At 39.1% G+C, this 27,781-nt stretch overlaps 2 protein-coding genes across 3 annotated transcripts; both read right to left on the bottom strand.

Moving 5' to 3' along the window:
- Nucleotides 1-106: 106 nt before the first annotated feature.
- On the bottom strand, nucleotides 107-7,061 carry ADAP2 (ArfGAP with dual PH domains 2). The gene is made up of 10 exons (XM_035558861.1): nucleotides 6,977-7,061; nucleotides 6,073-6,203; nucleotides 5,367-5,458; nucleotides 5,149-5,234; nucleotides 4,688-4,797; nucleotides 3,872-4,018; nucleotides 3,208-3,291; nucleotides 1,888-1,950; nucleotides 1,203-1,280; nucleotides 107-849 (listed from the first exon to the last, which is right to left on the bottom strand). The coding sequence occupies exons 1-10, from the start codon at nucleotides 7,059-7,061 to the stop codon at nucleotides 631-633; spliced, it is 1,095 nt and encodes a 364-aa protein (XP_035414754.1). The 3' UTR covers nucleotides 107-630.
- A 2,776-nt stretch (nucleotides 7,062-9,837) lies between these two features.
- ATAD5 (ATPase family AAA domain containing 5) lies at nucleotides 9,838-27,778 on the bottom strand. 2 transcript variants are annotated; one of them, XM_035558856.2, is made up of 23 exons: nucleotides 27,547-27,778; nucleotides 24,999-26,791; nucleotides 24,597-24,684; nucleotides 23,929-24,093; nucleotides 23,277-23,415; nucleotides 22,670-22,754; nucleotides 22,086-22,267; nucleotides 21,112-21,269; nucleotides 20,622-20,775; nucleotides 20,078-20,371; nucleotides 19,800-19,896; nucleotides 18,901-18,983; nucleotides 18,644-18,789; nucleotides 18,378-18,528; nucleotides 17,786-17,956; nucleotides 16,645-16,778; nucleotides 15,744-15,837; nucleotides 15,456-15,520; nucleotides 14,372-14,552; nucleotides 13,478-13,665; nucleotides 12,352-13,169; nucleotides 11,272-11,436; nucleotides 9,838-11,088 (listed from the first exon to the last, which is right to left on the bottom strand). In XM_035558856.2, the coding sequence occupies exons 1-23, from the start codon at nucleotides 27,604-27,606 to the stop codon at nucleotides 11,010-11,012; spliced, it is 5,490 nt and encodes a 1,829-aa protein (XP_035414749.1). In that variant the 5' UTR covers nucleotides 27,607-27,778; the 3' UTR covers nucleotides 9,838-11,009. The 2 variants fall into 2 exon arrangements, with proteins under 2 accessions (XP_035414749.1, XP_035414750.1); XM_035558857.2 differs by having other exon boundaries at nucleotides 16,645-16,760; nucleotides 27,547-27,745.
- Nucleotides 27,779-27,781: the final 3 nt, after the last annotated feature.

The following is a 27,781-nucleotide window of genomic DNA, read 5'->3' as shown; positions in this document are numbered from 1 at the left end:
ATCATTCCAGCATGAATTTATATCTTTGGTCTATCCAACAGGATGCCCTGCATCATCCTGGTAGGTGGTGACGTCTTGCCTCTTGGTCACTCATTCTATGCACTCATGTAACAGATGATCACATTCACTGGCAAAATATATGCCACCAGGTGGACTGTCAAGTACATCGTTCTGGATGTAAAGGCATCCATCTGATATCGGACCAAAGCAAGAAAAGGAGGATCTGATAAAACATCACCTGCAGGAGTCCTCAAGGAAATTCATGCCAGCCCTCTGTGGTCAGACTTTCTCCACTGACATTGTGTTTGTTTTTTTTCCATAAGTCAACACTGACTGATTCATCCCCACATCAGTCTGGGAAGGCCTCCTCTGCTCAACAGCAGAGAAGGGAAGGAAGAAAGAAGGCACTTCAGAGGAAGGTTGTGCAGGGACACAGATAATTTTTGAATATCTGCTCTCCACCTTACTCGTTTCTCTGTTGCCACCCTCCCTGTGCCTTCAGTTGTTGAAGGAAGCCCTCTGTGGTAGTCACTGAGGGGGCCTGAACATCACCCTCGCAGAGGCTGCAGACCAGTGCTGAACAGAGCCCAAGCAGTGCAGTTCACCAGAACTCCGAACTCACTGTTAGTCTTAACCAGTCAAAGGCTGGGCAATGACTCCATTCAGGGCGTCTATCCACTCCCTCTGCTCCTTATCGTTCTCACATATAAACAAAAACTCTCGCGTTGGTGTGACCATGGTGATCCCTGGTTTCCTCTTCTTCACACAGACTCCCTGGGGCAAGCCAGCTCGTGCTTCATAGCCCTCATCCATCCTTCCAATAAAAATCTGGCCCAGTGCAAATGCATCCTAGAAAGAAGGAAACAGAAGACAGTCATTAGCCAGCAGACAGTACAGCTCCAGCAGACATTGTTCTCTCCTTTGACATGGAGCTGGGGATGTATGGAGGGATCACTGATCTACTGACAGGCAGCAGGAAGCTAGCAGCTATTTGTAAAAGACTAAGATCTTCCTCACAGCCACTGTAAGGGACAGAGTTCCCAAACAGCTCAACTTCAAAGATATCAACCTATAAGGGAGATGAGCTCTTGAGACTGAGCCCATTGTCTTATGCAGCCGCTGGAAGAGTCGGATAACAGACCCCTTCTTCCCACCCACCTTCGTGAAGGAGCTTGGGGGATAGCAAAGAACAGCTCTCTTACCAGTGGATTTTTAAAGTATAGCAGGTTCCTCTCCTGAGAGTCCAGGCTGAACCAGCGCACCTTGAAGGTCTCCTTCTGCTGCAAGGAGATGGTAGAAGTTCGGTAAAGACCAAATCCCAGAGAAGAATTCTGGTCTTTCTCTGCTCCTTCAGCAGAGCCTGAAATCTCCAAATTTCCCTCTGATGTTCAAAGAAGCAGCAGCCCAAATAAATTCCCACAAAAAAAAAACAAACAAACCCACAACCCAACATAGGCTTAACACCTAAGAATTTGCTGCTATAAACAGATGTGACTTCTGTAACACTGACTTCAAGAGAAATTGGGAAGTAAGGGAGTTAGCATATGATGTTCTGTTCTAGAGGCGGCTGCAGTTCTAGAGCTGCAGTCAGCAGGCAACTGATACAGGAACCTATTTAGTGTTGTCCAACAGTACTTAGTGTTTCCACTGCCAGCCAATCCATCTCACTTACTTTTCAAGGAGGATCCTTCTTCACAGTTGTTTTTTCCTGCACAAAATAAAGCATGACCCCAAGACCACAACAGGCTTTACAATGTCTTTTATCAACCCAGGAAGCACACAGTCACTCAAGAAATTGCTTACTAGTAAACGATTATAGCATTATCAAATAATCTCCTTCTAGAAGAATCCTGTTTGTGTACTACTATGCATGTAAGCTGGACCTACCTTTGGTCCCGTTTTCTCCATATATCCTTCTTTGACATAATTTCTTGTGATCCGGGGTACAAGCTAGGAGAACACACACACAAAAAGGTCTGCCATCTCATTCAAGCTTGCTTTTCTGTTCTGTTTCTATCAAAGCAAATCACCGTCAGTTTTGGCTTTTATGGTTGGGGTTGTTTTTGGCTGCTCAGTAAAGGGAAGTCTGAATTAAGAAGGAACATAAGATTGTTGCAAGATTACACGTTAAAAGAACCACACGTAGACTTTTGTGTGGCCTTTTCTTCTGCAGCTTCCATCCATCCCAAGGCTCACCTACTGATTTGGCACTGTATGGAGGCTGGCTGTGGTCTGGCTGCTCTGAAAGAGATCTTAATTCTACCTATGATCAGAGAAGTGGCTATATTAAGGAATGTGAAGGACAACAGAAGAAAAAGAAGAAAATTCAGTGATGCCCAATGCAAGGAAAGGAATAATGTGGGACAGAACATCTTTGTGTTTACTTGAGAACCCAATACTCCTGCCAGGAAAGCTAACCAGCAAGTCAAAGTAAGAGACAGAACACAGATGCCCAAATTAGCTTCTGCTTCCTTGTGTTTGCCATTAAAAGACTTTCCTTTATTCCATCTCTAAGGCAACTGAGTATTAAAGAATATTTGTGTTGGCACTAACAGAGACATTGAGCATGAGTGATTAGAGGTGTTACTCTTCTTACGCACAGCTGGTATGGCTAAACACAGGTATGTTTTGAAAAGCAAACAAAGATTTAGTCTTTTATGTCCGAAGTTGATGAGGAGGAGGAAAAAAGATTAAGGATGTGACTGACGTTTTTCTCCAGAAGTTCATCTATAACTAGCTGTGCAGATAAAAAGAGCTTCAGATATTTCTAATAAGAGGGGAAACAAAAGCACTACCTCCTGATGGATTATCTGAGTAAGCATTATGGAGTTCCCCTCTCTCAAGTAGGGTCTCTATCTGTTTCTTGAACAACTGGTTCTACGTTTCTGCTCTGCAGATTTATTTTTCCCCAATGCCATCACACAGTCCAGCAGTAGTTCCACAGATACCTGTACCAGCTTCATGTACTTTAAAGCTGCTGCCTCCAAATCCCAGCATTAACACCAGGCTGAGGCACACTAGAGGACAGCCACCATGGAGGTCTCAAGAACAGCCTGGTATGACAGCCTCCGTCTTTCTCCAGAGAGAAGCAGCTGGCATTTCCAAACCCTTATGCAGCTGTCTGAGCACCTGGCTCTGGCAGAAGCAAGAAAGTGTTTTTCCATGCTGTGTTTCTGCAGACTGCTTCAAGCCCTGTTCAGTTCTCACCTCAGACTCAGGGACAGTTGGGAAGGTTGTTCTAAGATAATGGTAACGTGCTGCCCGGATGGCATTGAACCAGTCAACAATCTCCTAGGGAAAACAGCAAGGACAAACATAAAGACAAAAATAACATGAAGGGGTAAGAATGCTGCCTTTCCAAAAAGGCCTTTCTCCTTCATTCTGACTTCTTTACAAAGATGCAGTTTCTCCCCAAGGTCCAGAGAGAGTCAGTGATTTGTCCCAGACACCTGAAAAACACTGAGCCTCCAAAGTAATTTTTAAATGCTAACTTTTAAATTTTTAAATATCCAGGAAGGTCCTGGACATCCTCAGCACAGAGAATAACCCAAGTCTGTGTACAGAAGCTTTTTCAGTTGGTTCAGTTATGGATTGTTTAACCACCTGCATACCTGGAAACACTTCAGAACTATGGCAAGGAAGAAACAGAAATCTAACAAAACCTGTAGATGTACTTAAAATTATTAGTCTGTTTGGAAATAATGCAAAGCAACAATATTTTCCGTGTGTGTCAAGAAGGCTTCAAAGAATATAACCTACAAGTCATAGTGATTTCAGAGAAAATCAGATTCTGCAGAAACAGGTATATATTCCAAATTATATATCTAACACCTGAGAATCTTGATCATTCCAAAATCTCTGTGGTATTCACCTTTCCACTTTCATGATAGACAAAAAGGTTCCTTGTCTGACCATTTGTCTTGTAGGTGATCTGCAGTCCATGAGCATGTTGGATTTTTTCTGTCTGGAACATCACATTCAGTTTCTCAATGCTGATAGTGGCTTTTGGACCTTTGGTCTGCGAAATGAAAAGCATCACTGTATTAAAGTGGTCTCAAGGAAGGCAATGGAGGATAGATAATTGTATGAGAACCAGGTCCCTACTGAACAAAAAGCAGGCATCATAAAGTACCTGATAATTGGATATACCTGAAGAATAAAAGCTATAGCTATGTGTCACATAAAATCAGTTACACAGAATAACTCCCCTTCCTTCACAAATGCTGGCTGGCCCTTGGAAAGTGATGTGTCTGCACTGCAAAGATTCCCTCTTCAACCTCACAGCTGGAGATCAATTAGCTACACATTCTCACTGGAAGGGAGACGTGTTGAGGATGTTACTGCAGCAGCTGATGAGAGAATATTTTGGCAATGTGAGAAGTAGCATCTGCTAATAGATCTCTTCTTCATCTTGCTATTCAGTATCCATTTCCTTCGTTCACTAAGCAAAAGGAGGCTGCAGGGTTAAGATAAGGGATGAGGAAAAGGGCTAAATCCAAAAGAGCAACTGCCTAAGTAAGATACCACAGATGTTAATGCGGAAACATCTGGGCTGCTCCAAACACAGGCTGACCTGGCTGCAAAACTAGAGACAAAGCTCTTTATACTATTTTCAACTTGTAAAGAGTAGAGTCTGAGGCTGGTTGTTGACCAGCTACCTACAACCAGCTGTGGCTGGGGAACTCACTTCTTTAGTGTAGTACTTCAACATCCCTTCCCTTGCTGACAGGAGGAATCGCCTCTTCTGGAACTGTCTGCTTTCCCGCCCGCGCTTCCATAGGAATCCTTCGTGGCTACCTGCATACGAGACCAAGACGAGCATCAGACAAAGGTAGCACTATAGCATGACTGTTTATCTACCTGGTAATGTGCCACAGAGTTTCAAGTCTCTTTTCCATCTGAGAATTTTCACCTCAAATGGAACGAATCAATGGAGAACTAGAGAACTGTAAGATCACACATGTAAGCTAAATACACCTTGTACTTGTTGGGAGCTTCTTCTCAAAATTAGAGCCTCAAAAGCAAGGCCTGCACATCCAGCAACTCATATGTGGCAAGCCATCTTCAAAGATCTTCAAAGTTGCAACCAGAGTACTGTGCTGCTGGCCTTAAAGCTAATACCTTTTCCCTGACAATCCTAACTTTTACCTGCAGAACAAGGATCTTGGCAGACTCGGGTGGCAACAAATTCCTCACGCTCATATTTAGCTCTAATCCATTGTTCTTTTAAAACCCTGAAAGAGGAAAACATGGATAAAGCTGATCTGCCTCTACTCTATTTTCACCAACCAACCAAAGAGACCTGTAGAGGAAAGCAGCAGTTCAATAGCTGAAAAGGTCTGCCCACTGAATAACCATCAACTTACAAGCAGTCACAGGCCTGGGGGATGTAATAGTAGGGGGGGACTTTGGCCTCATATTTAGCTTTGGCACAGAGATTCCCATGCTTCTTCATAAACTGAAATACAAAACAAGTTCCACTTAGGCATGCAACTACAAAACCAATACTGTATCATGAGCATAAAATGAAACTTAAACCAAACTCTCAGTGTGTCTACACAGAAGTTTATACATTTCGTTTGGAACTGTAGCCTGCACTATTTTAGATATTTCACTGTTTACAGCTGTGAACCAGATGGGAAAGAACACAAGATTGTGGTTGTTAATTGAAATAACAAAAGAGAACGAAAAGAAAATACATTTATGATCTTCCTCTACCTTCAGCTGTTCCTAGAAATAAATTGTGATTGCATTGTTAACACAATTCAATAGAAAAATGAGAGGCTGAAGCAATATTTAAGAAAGGTATGTTGATTACTAAAGAAAACATACTAGCTGGAAGTAACTGTGGGCCTCTAAGCCACAACATGCAGATACTGTAGGCTGTTAGACATACAATCACCTATCAGTGTAATTTGATTGAGTATGTCATAAAAAAAAACCACCTAAAGTTACCCAATGAGTTCACTTGGCTCTGTGTTCTCCTATAGAGAATGGCGTGAATTCTGAGTCAGAGGAGGTTATGCTGAAATACGGAGAAAAGTAAGTGAAATATTCCTTTTCCTTCTGTACCTCTATAAGATCATTCTCCCAGAAGTCAAGCCGAAGGGATTTGACCCTGCTGATTTGAGGAAGATTGCGATGGATTCCGGAGCAATTCAAGCAAATGAATATTCCAAGTTTGTAAGAAGCCCACTCTGGATCTAGACAGAAACAAAAAGAATGCATGGATAAATGGGAAAAGGCACAGCCACTGGCAAGGGCAAAAAAAACATATCTGATGTACAGCCCAGGTTTCACACCTAACTCATCAAATCCCACCCCATTGTTTAAGGCTGTCACCTCTGTGTATTTAAAGGAACCACATCTGCTTTCCCCAGGGAAGGCGGCAGCCCGAAACCCGTAAGCTTTTTCATGGAGAATTTGTTTAAAAATTAATGTGACCGTGCAGGCAGCCAAGCGGCGGTGTGAAAGCTGAGCTAATGATTAGTTCATCGTGGCAAGTTCTTGCTGCTGACCTAACGACGGAGGGGCGCTTCGGCCAGCGAGCAGCCCCGCGGGTGCAGGGCTCGCAGCCCCCCGGCCCCCCCCCGGCCGCCCCCTGCCCGGGGCCCGCTCTCGCCGCCGCAGCAGGGCCGGGAGCAGCCCCGAGGTGCTCGGAGGGCTCCATCCAGCACGGTCATTTCCTTCCCCCGCGGTTCGCCTCGCTTCTCCCTTATCGCGGCACGCAGCAGCTGCCCCCCGGGTCCCCGCCCGCCGCGGGCTCCGTTCGCAGGAGACGACGCCCCAGGGCGCGAGCCCCCGGGCTCGGGGGGCTGTGGCCGTGCCGCCCCCGGCTCCCGCTTCCACATCCCCCGGGGTGCCGAGGCCGGCTCCCGTCCCCCCGCTGCCTCCCTCGGTCCCCCCGAGCCGAGCCGAGCCGAGCCGAGCCGAGCCGAGCGGTGCCGTGCCCCCGGGCAGGGCTCGCAGCCCCCACCTGCCGCCCCGCAGTCGGCGCAGCGGCCGTTGCCGGCGGCCTTCAGCAGCTCCAGCAGCGGCGCCTTGGGCCGGTCGCGGTCCATCGGCGCCGGCCCCGGGCGGGAAATGAGGAAGCGGAGCGGGGCCCCGAGCCGCGGGGCGCCCCCTGCCCTCCCTTTCCCTTCCCTGCCCTCCCCTCCGGCCGCCTCCAACGGCGGCTCCGCGTCCCCGGGCAGGGCGGGGCCGGCCCCGCGGCCGGGTGCGGGCTCGGCGCAGCTCGGACCCGAGGGGGGATCCCCGCAGCGAGCTCCTCGCTCTTCCTGGTCCTGCAGCCGGCAGGAGGGCTCATCCCCGCACCTGCTGCGCCTCCTCTGCCTCGCTCCAGGCTTGGCTTTCTTTTGTGGGAAAAATTTCAAATGAAAAGCCTGCTGTGCAGCAGAACGGCGACTGTGCTCCGGGTACCGGCCAAAGCGCTCGTACCGCGGACAGAGTCGGTCAGGTGCTCAGCACAACCCCCGAGAGCTGCCTGCCGCCCTGCTGCGAGGAGGAAAAGGTGGCTGCAGCTGCGAACCCAGGGAAAGCAGCATTTCAGGATTTGCAAAGCCTGATGGCAATGCCCCTCTTTCAAGATAAAGCCAACCATCACTGGTCAATGTAACTGGGAATCTTTCCTAATCTAAGGAAAAAGACCCAACATTTTAAAATGAGGGAAAGATTTACAGCAAAGCTAATTAAAACTAAAATAGACTAAAAGTGAAAATTAAAAATGTCAACAAGTATTTTTCATTTTACTCTAGGTATAGGTTAAAGTATAATTGTAGGTTAGACTATATCACACTATAATTTGCGATTCTTGTTCTTTACTAAACTTTAGATATAATTGTGTAAAATCTTTGTGTAGTTGCTCATTTTGTAAATGAGAAAATACTATATGTCTATTAGTTAGAAGTAGTAGCGACTTTTTTATCTTTTTAGGCACTAAATAACGTTATGCTATGTTTTTTGAAGTGAATATAAAGTCAAGTTAGTGAAGCCATAAAAGAAATTATACAGCAGAATATCTGAAAAGTTGAGTATCCCTCAAATACCTGTATAAGATTCCTTTTAGTACTTACCCTTTAAGAGCTGTTGTATACTAGAATATAAACATGGATTTCTTTTTCCCCACAGTTTTCCTGCAAACCATACCTTAAAGATCTTTTGCTAGCTTAATCTTTGTGTTCTTACAAATCCTTTAAGATATGAAAATGCCTGATATTTACATGTAATTATTTATATTCAAGACTAAATACAAACCTGACAGTAAAAAAATCTGGCATTAGTTGTTAACCAGTTTTGTTTTAAATACTGTGTCATAGTCACATAGCTGAGCTTCAGTGCGCCCTTGCAACTTGCAAGGGAAGTAAGTGTTCTTCCCAGGCCTCCAGTCACCATCTTCCATCATTTCCAGACTATCTCAGTCTCTGTGAAAGCCCTGTCTTGCAAAGGGATTCTTCTGTCCTTCTACTCTGCATTAGTACTAACACATCACACAATAACAAGGATACACCTAAAGCTCAACAGCTTTTTTTCCTGTGCTCTGGGAGTGTAGAAGAGTGTTAAGAGATGCAGAAAAATTGTTTAGCTAAGTTCATCCGTTACCTTTTCTCTTCCTTTGCACTTGTATTCTATAAAGCGATATTGGAATAATGCTAAAAAGCAAGACAAGCTTCAAACTTGACTGAGATTTCAACAAGAACATTTATAAATAAACTTATATACTTTTGAAATTACTGTACACCCAATAATAACTACTGCTTAAATAGGATGTAGAGTCATTTCGAAACTCCATTTTCACTTCCAGTTTCACCGAATTCTTTTGTTTAGGTAGATCTCAGGCAGGGGTTGTCTTTTCTTTCCAGGTAATCTTTGTATCATTCCCATGATTTCTGAAGTTGATTTTTATAACGTGGAAGAAGAGGTGTTTGCTGCTCCAAAGAGAAGTTTTTCCCTACATTACACTTTCATACTGTGGAAGCGATAGCGTATGTCCTACTACATAAGGCACATGGGCTAGCTCGATGTGCAGTATAAAGTAATAAGCAGAACCCACACTATTGCAGGAAAAGAGTTTGGTTCAAAGGTAGAAGACATTCAGGGGAATAGGTCTTGTGAAGCATTTCTGTTTAGGCTCAGTTAATCAAAACCTACCTCCCTTTCTTTTCCTCAAGACCAGCCTGTCCCCTTTTAGAAACCTGCTTTCTTCTGGCATCCAAGAGAGATAACAGTTCCTTGTTTCAGCCCCTGGTCTCCTAATCCTGAACTGACACACTTTAAATTTCTGACTACCTAAGTAGAATAGTAAGATGCTCATACCTGATGCACAGAAATGCAAAGTGACTAGTTTAGCAGAGCTCAAACGAACTGTTACGAGTGCATTATCTTGAATGAAAGATAGCTTGAGGAGTTTTTTTGTGGTAATTGCACCTAAGTCTCTCATCAAGAAATGAACTGCTTGAATTCCACCTTACCTTTTGGACTCCTATTATACCACCACAGCCTGAGCATTCTCTAAAATTAATTCCTAAGGCAATTATTAGAACCAGAGAATTAGCTTCAAAAGGAAGTAAGTTGTCTCCCACTGCTAATTTGTCTTCCCCTGTGTTCTCTAAAATAGAAAGTAATACATTATAGGGCCTATCTCCAGTATATGTAGGTCCACAGCTTAGTTAGCAGCCTTTATAAAGCAGTGAACGGATATGCTTTTACTTTATTTTTTGCCAAAGTTCACAGGACCCAGACCATTGATGCAACAGTACAATCCAATAAAATTTTAACAGGCACCACTTTATTTCACTCTGTGCTACTGAAAGAGTAAACTATAAAGGTTATCTACAATGCAAATCCTTAAAATAATTTACCGTTTTTATAAATATTTCTCATTCCTGAACATCGTTAAGACATGAAAAATATAGGATGAGAACAGAAGGTACTAGAAAATAGCCTTCCTCATTATTATAGAAACATTGAGGTAAATGGAGTGGCACTGTAATGCAACAATCTCAGTTTGAGGAGGAAGAACAGTAAAACTGAAATATAAAGGTATAAAAAACATGGTTGAGATATTTCCAGTTAAAAAAATTAAATATTTTTATAGACCAAAAACATTACATTTTAAAGTCTTACTTTTCATATATATATATATATATCAAATATCCAGAACTATAGCAAAGTGTCACAAATTTATTGTATAAAAACAGATTCAATCACAAATAGTCAGGCTGAAGTCTTGCCAAATACAAAATGAAGTATAAAAATAGAACACAATATACAAGACTAGAAGTAGTTAAATATTACTGAAATCAAAGTAACACTGGAATAATTGTTATTTACAAAGTCTTGCCTAATATCCAAGTCCATCATGAGCTACAGTAATCATTTCTCTACCCTTTTAAGATCAATATGCATATTAGCTGTAAATAATGAGTGAAGTTGAAACCAATGTATACAAATATATGTACATAGAGGCATAGTGCTTTGTAAAGACTTTGCTACCCACTTGTTATTGTGAAGGGAGTTGCTGTCATTTACATTTCACAAGAGTTATTGCTTGGTCTCCCTGCTCCCTCCTCACCCTGTGTTATTTAACATTTATGCGAATTCTGAAAGAAACGAGCTTCTTGTACTAAAGGCAGCTCCTGGTGGTGAGTGGGTGAGGTATAAAGAAAAAAAAAAAAAAAAACCTTTGCTGTATAAGTTGTGACTTTTTTTTTTTTTGGAAAAAAGCAACTAAGGACTTCTTGCTACATGATTCACAGATTACAGAGAAAGATAGCATGAAGCCCTGATTAATTTGTACATTTAATATTCTAAATGCACTTACTAGACAAGCACCAACATTTCAGTTGTTAAAAACAATATCATGACAATAGATATATACATTATTTTAAATACTTATAGAAATATAATATACAAATGGCTCTGAATATACAATAATGTGTTTTCAAAAAAAATAAGTCAAACCATGGTGAGAAAACCACCATTAGGCACAAAGTATTTCTGTGTTAGCGATTTTAAGGGAAGTCTAGAGACAGACTGTGCATCATTTGTCTGGGTATTTCAAGATGAATTCCTTCAAGATAATGCAGGAACCTATAAAAAAAAGTAAGAGTAACTATAAGGGGGCAAAGTTATTTCCAAATGATAGACAATACTTATATTTAGAGAGGCAACATCCACCTTTCTCATCTCGAATTATTTTTACAAAATATTTTATTAAAATACAACTACCTTATACACTGAAACGCAGCAGGATTTAGGAAAACTAAAACTTACCTTCTTTTAGTCTTTCCTTGCTCTTTAATCTTCTCAGACCTACAAATACTGCGAAGAGTAGGGAGATATTCGAGTACGCTGGCTTGCTTGTTACCCAGGTTTAAAGGGGTTCTGGAAAATATAGTTCTGATGACTGCCAACCTCTTCTGTGCTTTTTCGTGAATGCTAAAATGAGAACGAAGCTTTGTTTCTTGTTCAAGAACATCATCCCCATTTTGTTCTTTTAAAATCAAAGCCACTGGTTTAAAACTGTTAAAGACACTGATGTCTGAAACTGCCTCCCAGTGGATTAGACACCTGCAGTTTCTGATCATATGCTGCTTACACAGCATTTCAAAACTGCACTTAGGCAAAAACACGAGGGACAGTAGTTTGTTTTGCCAATGCTCTTAGCTTAACTATCTAATCTGACAAGGTCTTCACAATCTAGTTATGTATGTGAAGTTTAGTTTATCTGTCAGACAACTGAAAGCATCTGTGGTCTTCAAAAATAAAAAGCATTTTGTGATTGACGTTCTGGAAAATAACAGTATCAGATCCAATCTATAACTCATGATATATCGACCAAATTTGGTCACAGATTAGACAGACCCATTTTGACATTACTCCTCTCGGTTCTTACAGAAATGCAATAGCTTTGCTCTATTATGTTAGGTCTTCATCAGGCAACACCTACACATTTAATACAGATGGGCTCTCGATGAAAAATTTAGTATCTGGTACTTGCAAAATCAATTTCAGTCCATCTGACTATCTTGGAAAAAAACATTCCTTTGTTTTCCTTTTTGGGGTGGCGGTGTGTATGCTGTTTTAAAGTAAGTAGATGAGATTAAGGTCACCATTCCTGAACAATGTTATAGTCAAGTTATTCAAACAAAGTCATTTTTTGTTAGCAAGTGCCAAGCAGTTAATTTAAGCTTACTTAGGTGAACAAGTTACTCCATTGTTCTGAGACATATTGAGAACATTCCTGTCTGTATGAATGTGTACATATAGTAACTGAAACAGTCCGACACACTGTGAAACACTCTTCTTGACAAGTATACACAGTGTATTCCAGAAATATTTGCAAATTCTTACCTTGAATCAGCTGACTGATTGAAGGATACATAATTTCTTGTGTTTGAAATATGCATAGTAAGTCCCTCAAGTTGATTGCTTTCAGGTGTTTTACTGGAGCTCAAGGAGGTTTCCAATTTTTGTGAAATACTAACAGAACATTTGTTAAAACTGAGTGCTTCAATAGCTGCCTTTACTTCACTACAGCTCTGGGAACTCCACCAATCAGTATTTTCTATACTGAATTCATCACAAAGACCATTTTTGATTTTGCCATTTGTCCAATTAAATCCTTCATCTTTAGAGAACTCCAGTGGCTCCCTGGTGTTACTGTTTACACAGCAATCCAAGAAAGACATGTTCTCTACAAATTCAGTCAGTGAATTCAGACACTGACAAACAAGAGCAGATCTCTTATCATTTGCTGGGGTTTTACTTTTCATGTCTTTTCCTTCTCTATTCATCATCAATTTTGATTCCTCGCTATTCGCTTCAGCACATGATGTAGGACTATCTGATGGCAAACTTAAGAATTCAGCTGAATAGTTCAGTTCAGTGTCAAATAAGTCACTATCATCCAATACATCAAGCCTTTTCTTGTTCTTTGCCTTTTTAGATTTTTTTCTAGAGCAGTAGCTGTTAATAGATTTGTTTTTTGAAGAAACTATGGTAGTCCTTTCAAGTGTGGAGTTAGAGGCTTCAGACTGGTTTGAAAGATAATGCACTGGTAAAGGAAGAAGCAGTTCGAGATTACTATATATAAAATCCACTGTCTTCAGCTGGAATTCTGTGAGAAGCTGTATCAATTTATCCCATTTCTCCATGGTTGTGATTTTCTGCTGTAAGATAGTTGAGAAAAAAGCATTAATAACTTTTTTTTTTTTTTAATAATCATGCATTTAAATGTAAAAGAAAAAAGTTACAGAAAACCTCATATTCCTGTCTTTATACTTCTGAGGCAAAGGACTATTTGGCTTGCAGCAGACTGCCCCAGTTTGCATTTTGCTTAATTACTAGAGAATACCATAATTTCTACAACCAACTTTTTGAGAAAGATTTACTTTTGAGATACTATTCATTTCATAGTGACAGTTACACAATTACGTAGCAATTATTCAAAATATTAGCTTATCAACAACAAAAATACCTTAAGAAATGTAAACAAGTCTTCTGAAGGCAACAGGATATTTCTAAGGCCGAGCAATGTCTCTACACAGCCTGTATCGCATTTTGGAAACTCCTGAAGAGGTGCATCAGCTTGAGAAACTTCAATCTTTGAATCAGTAGCCTTCTCAGAATTAATTACTTGATTTGCTTTGTTTATCTCATCTTCTCCTGCACAAAGACAACATGCTTCACTTGAAAAAAGTTGTATCAAAATTTCTGATCCCCCCCCTTGGTCTCGATTCCTTTTACAAATACTGTAACTGTTGCTTCTTGCTGCAGTTCTGAATGAATATAGCAACAAAAATTGCTCCATTAATCACACCCATTTTGTCTCCTTAAGTGTCAATCTGCCCAACTCTCCCTTCTCTGCAAGCAGCCATTAGAAATAGTCTTCTCTTCCTTTTATACTCCACTAGTCTCTCTCTATCACACCCACACTTCCTGAGGACACTCTTCCTATACCCTTCAGGCTTCCTCCTCCCTGCTAGCTGTCTTTTTTTTTCTTCTTCTTTTTCCATTCTGCTTCTTTTAGGTAAGTTACCTACAACTTGCTGAATGATAAAGACCTGCAAGCTCTGAGCTGAAGGGAGAGAACTACTGGGTCCCTGCTTTGTCCAGTTTTGCTACTCTTAAGAGGAAAAGGAGAATGGGTAATGATCAGACGCAATAGAAATCAAATTTATAAACCCTTATGTATACTAAAAGGTTTTGAAGTAGCAAAGAGAATAATCCTGACAACACAAGACACCCAAGTCTTCACAAATCTTACAGAAAGTTACCATCTATTCATGCATTTTTAGGACTGGTTTGATTTAATCAAAGTCATCTTAAGATGGAGAATCTAATTATTTTCTTTTTAATTAAATCAACATACCATGAAGTGCCAAACATTTGTCTTTCAAGTATCCACCTCCACTCTTAACCCAAAATTGTAAGAAGAGAACACTTTGTCTGATATCACAGTTATTTGTGGTTAACAAAGCAGCTAAATCTTTTACATCTGTTCGTAGATTCTCAGCCAAACACAGTGCTTGCAGATAGCTAGCAGCGTTTATCTAAATGAAAGTTAGAAAAATGTATAAATAAAAACACAACACTGAAAACAACTCTTACCAGTCAGGACTGCAAAAACAGAAGTTACTCTATTTATGCTTGCAATATATATTCTTTTAAAGATAGAAGATTAGGGTTTATTAAATTAGTTACATTAAAACCTCAGCACAATTCTGTACCAGCTCCAAATAGTCCAAGTCAGATAATTAATTTGAATTTAGAAAATTTAACTCATTAAAGAAAACACACATATTCTGCCTATGTTCCTAAAACTATGTAAACCTGGTTTCTTGTAATTATTGAGCAGGTGTTAGTTAACTATATTCACCTTAAAGGTTTTTCTTTCTTTCAAATCTGCATTTTCTATTATCTCAAAGAATTTTCATTTTTGCATTAAAAAGTTTCCCTTCTCAAGAACTAGTTCCTTCTGATTCTCATTTATTTATTTATTTTATACGATACATAGCTGCAAGTATCGATTTGCTGTAACAGAATGCCAGTGATAATATTAAAGGAATAACCCACACTATACTATTTCTAGTTCTTTTACTTTTTAATGAATGAACCGATACTGGCATAGTCAGGCTTCAGATCAAAACTATTATACATCTCCTAGGAAATTAATTACTAGATCTTAGAAACTCATGTTAAGATGTTCTTGCTGCAATTCTTTCAAATGTTAAATGGTTAAGATAAATAAATCCTCCAGGCTAATAATAAATTCTACGTGTAAATATAAAAGCATCTTACATACTCTCACATAAAACCAAAACAGTAGTCTTCTGTTAAAACAGATATATTCCATCAGATAGATATAAACCTACACCAACGTTTACATTTCAAGATTAAGTCAGCTGACAACTACTTGCTTAGGACATCATCTACATTTCCAAGCACAGACTTACCAAGGAAGGAGTTCTAAAGTTGATTTCTTCAAAGTAGCCATCAAACATTAAGCTAAATGTTGGATCTAGATAAAGAGATATTGGTGAACTGTCATGATATTATGTTCAAAACTAATTTTTTTCTTTATCCATTAGAGCAGACAGTTGAAGCATCTTTAATCAAATACTTAAAATACTATACAGTCTCTTAAATTTTACGTTTTGGATCTGCATTCAACCATTCCCATTTAAATGTTTGTATTCAAATATTTTTTTCTGCCTGTAATTACAGAAACAAGCACTACTCACCATTAGTAGTAAGAATTACAGGTCTCTTTGCAGTTGCCATGAACGTCTTTATTGCACTTAGAAATCCTGCATCTTCATCAAATATTATATCTACCTATAGAAAACACAAATGACTTGCAAGATATCAATAGCTTTAAGAATAACTACAAGCTGTAAATGCAGTCAAACTGTTAACTACAGAGTAAGACTTAATAACAGATTTAATTTGCACACAAGTTCACAGAATCACAGACTGGTTGAGGTTGGAAGGGATCTCTAGAGATCACTTAGTCCAACCCCCCACTTCCCCTCAAGCTAGGTCACACAGAGCAGGTTGCTCAGGGTAACTTAAAAAGACAACATCTAGATAGCTTTTTATTTATTTATTTATTTTTTAATAGAACTGCACCAGTGATCTGTAGGATCAGCCCACAGTTAGCAAACATTGCTATACTTGCTTTATTTACTTAAAATGACATTCTTGGCTGTAGCTTTACATTATTGGTCTAAGACTCAACTACTTTTTTATGTAAGACATTAAAGAAAAAAGAATTTAATGTGGGCTTAGATACTTTACCTGAGGTGCTAAGGTGACTGTTTTAAAGTGTCAGAGCAGGCAAGTAGTGCAAAGCTATAAAAACAACACTTTTGACAGTCAAAGAAATTGAATCAGTAGAATCCTGCAAACTGTTCTAACAGTGAACAACTGTTGATAGACAGATTATAGATAGTTCCATTATCTTTTAACAAATTTATTCAGGTCTGGTTAATAAAACTACTCGGAAACTAAATTCATTTAAAAAAGATGATAATCCTCACACTTGAATCCACCTAGAAGTCCCAAGGAGGAAGGAAATAAATTATTTAAACAACAATAAAAAAGATGTATTGCTCACATCAGTAAGTTTCACCTGAATTTTACCTCTTCAAAAAGTATGAGAGACGTCGCGCTTTTTCTGTTATGTTCTCCTCCTTCTACTTCTTTGCTTATTGACTTAGTTTGAGCATCTTTTTCTTCAGATGAACTCTGAACATTTCCTGCAGATCGATGAAGAACTGAGCAGAAAATGAAGGACTTAAACCATTTAATATGCACTCTAAACAGTGGTTTACAAAACATCCTATGCATAAACTGTTTCAGAAAACCTACACTGACATCCTTTTCGGATGTCTATTGTTTAAAATAGAAACTGCAACAAATTTGCTGGGAATTCAGTAGTGTTTCGTGCAGGGCTAACTACTATAAATTTAATTCTGCACTAAATCTGCTCATGACCTATGATGCCTTGGGGGCATGGTGTAGATGCTCTGTAAGTCCTTCCAGACAATGTAGTATGATTGCCTGAAAATGGAAGGACTAGACTCCATTGCCTCAGATCTATCCAGCACTTTGCTCGTGCTCCTCCATACTGTTTCTGCAAAATAACTAGTAGTTGTCCAAAAATAGTATTTCATTTCTAAAAACCTGCATTTAAGACTATCTGATCCCATGAAAAGTTTGGAAACATACCTTCCACCTTCCAACATTTGTGGACTCAAACATTTTACCATGTCTTTCAACGTACTAAAATTCAGAGTCTTAAGATGTTTTCTGGACCTCTGTAGCAGTAGTTTTGACAAACTCACCCACGACCTAGCACAATGACCTTTCCACACCCATCTGAAACAGTCACTAAGGTAGTTTAAAGGTATGTTTTGCAAGACAGAAATTCTAATTTATAGTCTGTTGTTTATGTGCTCAAACCCAAAACGACCATCCCCCTTCACCCAAAGCCAAATAAACAAAAAAACACACCAGAAAGAAACAACCCAAAAGCACAAAGAAACCAAACAACCTTTAGAGAGCCTACTGAACTTCAAATGGCCTGTACGTTAGTTAACTCTCCTATAACACAGGATAACGACTACTTTCTATGTAGCTAAGTGTATCAGAGACGCACTACATCATTCCTGCCAGCAGCTGGTGTAGTAAATGTAATAAATTCTATTATTTTCTCCACATATACAATAGTACAGTATAGCTTTTTCATCTCTAAAGATAACTACTAAATAGTGACACCTACCTTTATTTTTCTCTTGAGATGTTATTGTTCCATCATTTCCTTTATATTTGGAAGGCATTTTGAAATAGTTTGCAAGTGTTTTAGGGGGCAAGTTTCGTTTTAATCCTGCTCCTTTTGGTGAAAGTGGAGGTTTTCTTGGTGAAATAACTTTCTTCGGAGAATACGTTTTTTCTGCAAGATACATTTTATATTAATCTTAAGCTTGAAATGTAATCTCAAACTGACAGTTCTCAAGCAAATGTAGAGCAAACTGCAGCTTTGCTTATAGCATATGACAGTTTTACTGTACTGATTTATGTATATTTTACTTTTCTCATGTCCAGGGAATGTTTTCTGTTCAACTTTCTATTAAGTGTCATAGCATTTAATCTATCACTACAGAAATAACCTAAGAAGAGAATTAAAAGTCAGTCATTTTGAAAAAGTCATTATTTAATTTGGTGTGTAGCTGTGTTAACCAATAGAGCACTTCTTATTGTTACAGAGGCCAGATGAACTGACATTTGTTATCTTTTTAAAGAACTGATGTCTAACAATTGTTTTGTTTTGTAACTCAGTTCCTAAAAAAGACAGATATAACTATGAAACTTACTTGGTGACTTTGCACTGCTACAACTGTTGAAAAAGCAAGGCTTATGGGCATTAATGCCTTTTTTGTCCACTTGATGAGACTGAGTAGCTTCTCTTAGTTGAGACAGTACCTGTCTACCACTTCGCTGGCAAGAGGCGTTGACTTCAAATATCTGCAATGGCATTTAAAATGAATAAATAAATGAAATAGACATCTTGTATTGCGGATGCTTTTATACCATTAATTACAAATAAGAAAAGTAGCACTATCAAAAAAGCTCCACAAACCTTAAAACCAAGCTCCTGAGCACAAGCATACACTGCAGCAGTTTTCCCCACTCCTGGTGGGCCAGTTATCAGAACTGTATTGCAGAGGTTAATCTCTTCCTCAATATCAGATTCATTACCTTTAAAATCAAGGCTGTCCAAAGAATCTGTAAAATTATTTGAAACAGGAAAGATTGTTCAAATCATTATCAATTCACATCATTGTAATGCCAACTTTAATGAGAAGCTACATATATTATTTCAAACTCTATCAGCACCTTGGTGTTCTATGTCCTCTTTTTCTCCTTTTTGATTTCTTTTTTCTTCCCAATCAGCTCTTTTTTTCCATTCTTTTAACCAGCTATAAAAGGGAAGGAACAGAACAAAAACAACAAAAATTACTGCTGAATAAAGTAAACCAAATTCAGATAGAACAGAACAAAACTCAATGAAAATATGTGGTTGATCTCCCTCTTCGAAACTTAAGGAGTCTCTTCCAATTAAAAAAATATTCAAGGTTTAATTATTTTGTAAAGACCAATCCCTTCTTCATTCTCTGTTCTATTAGTTGATTAGTATAAAAACCAAGTCACTTAGCGAGCCATTTAAACTGTGGAAGACATTCATAGTGTGTTTGCAAGATGAATCATTACATTTTGCGCAAGAGTCATAACAAAAACTTAAACCGACATAGAAAATTTAACTGAAAACACAATAGATTACAAGGGTTTAAGCACTAAATTACCATCACCAGTAGATGTAGTGCAACAAGATCAGTCTTGGGCATACTTATAGTATGTAGTATGCCTGTAGAAAGCACAGACAAGTACTGACAAGTTCCTATCTCTAATGCGCAAGCATAAGATAACCCAACCAAAACCATTGATTTTTACTAAACATGTAAGAGCATTAATTATTGTATTCTATCCCATAGCCTCATGTAGCATTTCATGTGTGTTTATTTTTTACTATAAAAGATACTTATTTCTATAAAAGAAACTATGACCAAAAGATTATTCATACTAACTGCCGATTTGTTTCTGCAACTTTTTTGAAGTCAAAGGACGCAAACATACACGTTGTAAGTCTTACTCAAGCACAGTGTAAAATAATTAACAATTTCTTTAACATAATTAAGTAGCATAATATTTTGAGTTATTTTAAGAATTGTTCTGACCTGTGTAGCCTTTCAATTTCTTTCCTGTTCCCTACAAGTTCACTGGAGTCTTGAGGCTGATACTTTTCAGTCCAGAGCATGTCTTCCTTTTCAACACCTACAGAAAAAAAAAGTGATAATTTAAGCATTATCCATTTTCTTGATACCTTGAGTATTGTCCATTGCTCAAGTCTAGTAGAATATTGAGACAAGACAGGATTTTTTCATCACAATGGAAAGCTGACATATATTCCCTGAATGCAAAGAGAGTGAAAACCAGACAGGAAGTACAGATTTACCTGAAAGTGCATTTGGCTCTGATAAATATTCATTGTCTTCTATCATAACATCTGGTTTCTGGTTCTTGTTTTTCCCAAAATGCTTTGCTTGTGCTGCATCTACTTGTTTTCCTCCAGATACAGGAGCAGTAAGGTTCCTGGAAACTCTGGATTTTAATTCACTCTCTGTACCCTCAACTTGTTTTCTCCTTTTTGATTTATGGTCTTCTGTTTCTTTCCTTTTCCTCTTAGTTTCCTTCCAGTTGTCAGAATGTTTCTGATTTACCTCAGAATTTGAAGCACCATCTCTGCTTTCTATGAAGGAAAGAAACACAGCCAAACAACAGCACCCAGAAAAGAAAAAATCTCTTTAAAATATCAAGTTCTGTCCGTTATAGCTGTACATTTGTTCAAGCCATATTTGAAGAAATTGGTCAAAAATAACCTAAAGTGTGGGGACCAGTTTTCTTCCAAGAACATTCATTTATTGTAATATTTCTGGAAATTTCAGCTTGCCTTCTTATGTGTGTTTATATATTTTATTTTTCCTATGTAGATTACTAACCTTGTGTACTGTTCTCAAAAAGCAATCGCTCCGTTTGTCTTCTCAGAAATGCATAAAAGTATTTTCTCACGGGAAATTGAGAGTTAGAAGACACGATCTCATCTAGTAAACCTTTCCTGACTGCATCGAGAAAAACTGATCGGTGACCAGAAAACTGCAATACAAAATAAAAAGCCACTTGAAAATACTACACAGAATAACAGTTACAATTTTGCATAATTTAAGATAAGATCAGTAGCTGCCTTTAAAGGCCTGAGATTAACAGAAAGCCTTGAGAATCGCCTAGCATTACAACACATTAGGGGTAAAGTGCATGTGCACACATCCACAAAAGAAAATAAACAAACAAACCTCCAGGACTGATACAGATTCAAACTGTACTTGTGTTAGTTGTTGTTCTTTTCCCAACATATGTCCTACCACGTAGCAACAAATTTCAATTTTCTTTTCATTTTTCTTGTAATAAGACCCTTCATTTTTAAATACTCACCACAGGTGCAGAACAGTTTCCAGTCAGTTCTGATCTCACAGTGGAAAATTCACCAAGTGAGATGGTGATTTTTGTGACATTAGTGACCTCAGTACTCAGTTTCCTTAACTTAGTTAATAGAGGACACAATGGTGATTTCAATTTCCACATTGGATGACCTGCAAAAGAAAACAAACAAATGAAAACAACAAAAAAGCATAAAAAGAAACATGGTAACAAAACAGAGATACACCACAGACAAAACCATCCCACAGTAATAAAGAAAGCTATAGGTGGAAGAGCGTTTGCTCATATCAAAGCCAAGCTTAGTTAATTTACACTGCATCAGCTTCTTATCTTTGCTCATTCTACCTCCTGCAAGCAGAACAAATTTGCACATTTTTTGCATACGTTTCTCCAGTACATTGGTCCCAGCCTCTGCTTACTCTGAATAACAGCCTTTGCCTTCACCAGGTCTCTGTAGGACCGATGCACTCTTAAGGATCTTGTTTGTTAGTTGGTTTGTTTGCAAATATGAACCATTAAATGTTTATTCTGCCTTCTGGTTTTCTGTCACGCCCTTTCAGAAGAACACTGTAGCACACTCCCTCACTTAGCAGAAAAAAAAAAAAAAAGGCTGATCTTTTGAGAAGCATTGTCTTTGTCAGAAGGAAATGCCTTCTGGCCCATTCAGTCCAACATTATTTTTATTCTCAAAATTAGAACTTAAAAGACTAATTTGTCTGATTGAACATTAAGAATATTGTATCTCTACCCATAAACGTATACATTACTTTTGCATCAGTTTAACTTGAAAATTGTGTATTAAGCATCTGACTTGGAAGCGTGTAAGTTTTTTTCTTATTGCAACGCAAAAGAAGGAACTGTTAACTATTCCAGTCATAACAGTAAGCTCTTTTTTCTTTTCTGAATAGATTGCCCAAAGATTTACTTGAAGTCAAATACATTTATCAGTAACTGAACAAAAAGCTTACAGTCATCCTTCTGCTGTACATGGACAACAGTCTTAAAACATGAACTTGCAAGAGAATACGCTTCTGTTGCTGCCGCTTTCTTTGCGATCTGTCTTTTCAGTAATTCTGGCAAACCACTCATCAAGAATTCACGTTTTGATCTGAACTGATCATCATCTTGAGAATTTTCCGATGCATCTTGGCTTTAATGAAAATTAAAATGAAAGAAAATCATTAGACTACCTGATATCTCAGGCTCAATCACATTCACTTCTATACATGAATTTATGCAGCCTGGAAGAACTGCTAAAATTGATTTAAATGCAGTAAGTGAAATTTTGAATTTTGTTATTAAAAATCTAACGCTAAATTTAATCTCTTGATATTTTTATTTTTGAATGCTATTTAGGATGTTTTACGTCAATCATCAACTACATTTTCAGCCATCTAAAATGGTTCAACAATGGTTCAGGAACCAACTCTCAATAAAATTGCACTTATTACATCACATATCAATAAGCATTTAAATTTGTAGAATGAGAAAGTGTTAGGGTCACCTTGAAATATATTTTGGTTCTTAAACAACTGCAATTTTGAAAACTGACCTGCTTTCATCAAAAATCACAATTGGTTCATCTGCAGATTTTTGAGTATTTTTGCCTAGGAATGAAGATGGATATCCCAGTTTTCCTTTAGAAAAAACGACAGCAAAAAATCATTATTAGGTTAGCACTGACGTACAAGTCTATTTCTCTCATCATGTCTCTATGTAACTTTGCTTCCATGTTTACTATCTGTATATTCAATTTAATAACATAAAAACTCCTTTTTCTTATGGAAAAAGATGAGTAAAGGAAAAGATTAGTATTTTAACACAATTCGTTATAGTTATATTTCTAGTTATTTTATCACTATATTAAAAAAATCCTTAGAATTGTAGAAGACAAAGCATGGTATGCTATTGGCAGTTATATCACACTAGGTTTTCAAATAACTGTAATTTTCCCTGGAAGGGAAGAAAAAAAAAAAAAGACAAAGCAGTGCCTGTGAGTGAATGGTGCAGAGGTTACTTATGTCATAAAATTAGAAGCGTATATTGGAAGATTATATAAATCAAAACAAAAGTTGAAAGTACTACAAAGACAGATTTATAAAATAAAGCGAAAAACAGTCAATAAATGTCATAAAACACGTTTAGTAAAACCCAATTACCATTTGAGTTCTTAGAAGCCTTCATATTTCTAGACTTTTTCCCCAAGACATCATTTAAGCTCCGAAGATTCTTTTGCTTCACATTCTGCATTGTAGTAGTGGCATTACTCAGGCTTGAATGTATAATTATTGCTGATTTCTAGATGGAAAGCAGACAAATTAATAAAGGAAACAGTTTTTCTTCATTAAGGATACAATTTACTGATTGGTACTGAGGAAAGTGAAGAAACTCAGAGCTTAGAAATTACTAAATACCATTTGTAGATTATACAGTAATTTTGTGTTACTTACACAGAAGCAGTGTATAGAATAAGATGCCCAATATATAAACAAAGGCCAGAATTACTCTAATCTCAGTTTAGATGTCTGCAACATACACCCCTGAAACAGACACCTTGCTGCCCATTAGGTAAGAGAGGCAGTCATTTCTGAAGCGTGCCGATCTGGTGCGTTTTATAGAACTGCATTAGGATGAGCTTTCCAGTACAAGTCTGGCAGTCACATTACTTATTTCACATCCACTGGACTATTTTATCACTATCTACCTTATTTGATACTTTAAAAGAAACATCTGCAAGAAACATTTTTGCTGCTTACATGAGTCATAAGAACTTGAGAATATTTTCCCCCACTACAAAACATAGAGGCTTACTTCGTTTGCTTGTAATTGTTTCTTTTCAGCAAGAGCTTGCTGTCGAGATGAGCGCCTCACAGGAGTCGTTAAGTCTTCATTGACCTTTGATCTATTATGCCGTATAGCTTTTGCTTTCTCAACCAGCTGTTTTGCTTTGGATATATTTTTAGAAGTAGAGCTTATCTATTAAGAAAGTACAAAATAATCAGAATATCTAGCAATTAATAGCAATACCTTTATTAAGGTATTTCACATAATATCTTTCACACTCAAAAGCACGTGATTTCTAATCAAAATTTGTAACAGTACGAAAGTGAAAGAATGGAAAGGAGGAATAAACTAAGAGGATATAAATACTTTTCAAAAGGGAGCCCTACAAGGGGACCCTCCAATTTGTCTACAGAACAAGTGAAATACAGGCAGTGATTTTCTTAAGCATAAGCTGTTCTGCTGTGCCCAAAACAGTAAGTCCCATCTTGAAAGCCTGCAGAACACGAGCATGCTGTTTTCTCAAATTTCTCTGTTCAGTTATGAAAAGCAGTAAATCAGTGATATTCTCTTTCCACTGGGCTTCTAAGAACTGTCATACTTCATTACACTAGACTATTATACAATACTGAATGTTAACAATTATATGCATGTAGTAAATGACAAACTACTGAAACACAAACTGTTACATACATTACCTTTATATTTTTGGAGTTTAACTCTTCATTTTTCATTGCTTCACCTTTATTCGATTTCAGAGTTGCATTGATCCGCGTAAACCTCATTCTAATTCGGGAAAAGCATTATGTGCAGTTATGACTTTTTAATGAAAGGAATGTTACTCTAAAACCTCAGTTTCAAAAGACTTTAGAAATGCAGTGATGCAAACATAAGCAAACCCCCAATAGCTAGTGCCCTCCCGCCCCCCAGGTCTTCACTACAGCACATTTATAGTCAACTTTGGTTCTTCTGTATTATTAGCCAACACAGTCAGCATTCATGGAGCTGCATTCCAGTGAATTTATAATTGTCTCTCTCTTACAATACTTGTGAAAACAAAATGAAGCACAAAAAGCCAGAATATATTCTAAAATGTTTACCTTATTGGACTGTTTGCATCAGAGGGCACTGTAATCACCTCAGCCTTATACATGTTCCTTTTCAAGGATTGCTTGCTAGTTTTTGGTGTGGAAGTCTGTAAAGGACAGACACTTTCATCTTCAGAAAAGGTATTTCTAATTCTGTTTTTTTTAGGTGTAACCGTTTTGTATGTGTCAACTTTCTTCTGTCTTAGACTCCTCCTCAACTTGTTAACTTTTGGACTTGATGAAATTCTTACATTCAAGTTATTTTCCTTTGTTTGAAGATTAGCTCCTGAATCCTTTTCTTCATTGTAATCACTAGTATTTAAGACACATTTTTCCTTAGCTTCCAAGGCCTTCCTTCTTCTGTTTCCATTTTTCTGAAACTTTTTAGGTCTTTTGGTTTTAGTTCTATGGTTTCCAGGACGAGAATGCATATGTTTATCCACACAGTCTTCTGGTACTCCGCTTTCTAATCCCTTATTTGAACCAATGTCACCTTCGGATCCTTTTTTGTCTTTTGAAGATTTTCCAGTTACTTGTTTTGGTTTTCCAGGTGCCTTTTTAACTCCACTTTTTATTACATCTGATGTTGGTTGTCTGAATGCTTTCATAAACTGATGCCTCTCTTCCAGAGCAGATTTTGTCTTCAAAGGATCTGATCCTGTAGTCTCTAGTACAGCTAACTCCAATTCCTCTTCCTCAATGACTACATTAGATTTTCTTTTCTGAGTAATGTGTTCAGTTTGTTCACTCTCCAAAAGGGGTGGGCTACTTTCTTTTTCTCCTATACATCCTTTCTGCTTCAAAAAAATGGAAGCTATTTTCATAGAACCTTTTTGCTCCCTATGTAAAGGAGCTAATTTGGGGGGAATGGAATGAACTTGTGCAAGGACAGTTACTGTTCTAAGTGGTACCTGTTGAGATTCCTCACACTTTTCAGGGTCGCTAGTACTACCACTTTTGTCCATTTCAGTTGCTGTAACAGAATTATCCAGTATTGGCTTTGTGCCTTCTTCAACATGATCTACATTATATTCTCCTTGACTCCTCAAGAAATCCTCAAATGACACTGTTATTGTACTACTATTTACCTGCAATGCCTTATCTGTATCTGCGTCAAAGCTCGAGTCACTAATAGTAATAGCATCACACTCCCCTATTTCAGGAGGTATCATTTTGTTATCTTTAGTTTCCTTTTTACACTCTTCATTCAGCTGGTTTTCAAATGAAAAGCTTTCAGACAAATCCACATATACTTTGTGCTTCCTTTTCCTTGATTTTCTTATCCTGTTTTTTACTGCATTTATTTCAGAACCACATTTCTTCACACTTTTTCGGTAGATGTCTGCATCTGAGAAGTTCTCACCTTGTGTATTATCTTCAGCTGATTCTCCTACACGGCTTTGGTCAACTAAAGTACAGGTAGCAATGAAATCATTACTATCTTGTTTTAGCTCTGTTGTTTCTCTGCTGTCATCGCAATTAATTTCTATTGCGCCTTCATTCTCAGGTTCTTTCATCTCTCTCAGTTTGTTATTTAAATTAACTCTCTTCCTTTTCCTCTTCAGCTTTGAAGGTGGTTTATGATGTGATTTGCAGTCTTTATCATCACCATCAAACTGTGCTTTATTTTCTCCAGCTACAGCTGGTACCGTAGCTTTCTCAGTTACACATGTCTTTTTAAAATAATCCAGTATATTGTTAGGTTTTGGCGGTGACAACACTTTATCCCCTGTTTTTGCTAACGGTGAGAAGTATCGTGTGATTGTTTTGACAGAAGCATCTTCCTCTCGCCGTTTCTTGCATGGCTACAAAAAAAAAGTTTAATATTGATCTTAGTTTTTAAAAGCTAAGATGCTGTAAGATTACATAAAGCAGTACAGAAACTGCAGCATGCATTTGTGATACTAGAACTTTTTTGGAGGACAAAGAACTCATGTCAGCCCCCTACGACTGTGTGCACATCAACTATCTCTCTGTTTTCAAAAGCCATTCCAGCTTGAAATACAGAAGTTGCTACATCAAAGAGATCATAAAATCATTAAGGTTGGACGAGACCTTCACGAGCAGCTGCTCCAGCCATTCCCTACCACAATGTCACCACTGAGCCATGTCCCCAGGCACCACGTCCAGCCTTTCCTTCAACACCCCAGCGACGGTGACGCCACCAGCTCCCAGGTAACAGACCTCATCCTGGAAGGTACCTTACATTGAGGGCCCCCGAAACTGCAAGCGACCAGAGGGTCTTCCAAAGTGCTTTACAGACACCTCACAAGGCTAAAGTTAACAGTCTGTTAAGGCTGCAGCTCCCGAGTTGCCCAGGTCCCTGCGTCGGGCGGGGCTGGCAGGGCACACAGCGGGGAGCCCCGCAGCGCCCAGGGCCGGACACCCCCGTACCGGAGCCCCCTCCCGGGTGACAGCGGCAGCCCCCTCAGGGACCCCTCACAGAGGCGCGGGGGGAGCGGAGCAGAGCGGGGCTGTCAGCCCCCAGCAGCCCCCGGCCGCAGCTCCCCGCCTCCCCCGGCCGGGCCCAGCCGCGCGGGGCCGCCCGCCCCCAGCCCACCTGCACGTCGCCGTCCTTGTCCGGGAGCGAGGCGGCGGCCAGGGCCAGCCTGCCCACCATGGCGGGGCGCGGAGCACCCTCGGGGCCGAGGCCTCAGGCGCGCGCCGTTGCCATGGGGCGGCGGGGCCGGGCCGATGGCGGCCGCCGGAGCCGGGCGGGCAGAAAAGCGCGCGGGCGGGCGGTCCGCGCTTCGGAGCGACCCGCGCGGAAGGGGGCGGTGCCGCCCCGCCCCACG

This window comes from Cygnus atratus, chromosome 18 (assembly GCF_013377495.2).
Source record: "Cygnus atratus isolate AKBS03 ecotype Queensland, Australia chromosome 18, CAtr_DNAZoo_HiC_assembly, whole genome shotgun sequence".
Classification (NCBI taxonomy): domain Eukaryota; kingdom Metazoa; phylum Chordata; class Aves; order Anseriformes; family Anatidae; genus Cygnus; species Cygnus atratus.
Note: the sequence above shows the minus strand (reverse complement) of the source record. Positions and strands in the feature narration are given on the sequence as shown.

Coding starts and splice junctions, on each gene's coding strand:
- ATAD5 (XM_035558856.2), bottom strand. CDS start 27,606: ATGGTGGGCAGGCTGGCCCTGGCCGCCGCCTCGCTCCCGGACAAGGAC. Junction 24,094..24,596: donor TAAACTCCAAAAATATAAAG/GTAATGTATGTA, acceptor CTTTCTTAATAG/ATAAGCTCTACTTCTAAAAA. Junction 13,170..13,477: donor ACTTGTTTACATTTCTTAAG/GTATTTTTGTTG, acceptor ACTATCTTACAG/CAGAAAATCACAACCATGGA.
- ADAP2 (XM_035558861.1), bottom strand. CDS start 7,061: ATGGACCGCGACCGGCCCAAGGCGCCGCTGCTGGAGCTGCTGAAGGCC. Junction 6,204..6,976: donor CGCCGACTGCGGGGCGGCAG/GTGGGGGCTGCG, acceptor GTTTCTGTCTAG/ATCCAGAGTGGGCTTCTTAC. Junction 4,798..5,148: donor CCAAGATCCTTGTTCTGCAG/GTAAAAGTTAGG, acceptor TCTCGTATGCAG/GTAGCCACGAAGGATTCCTA.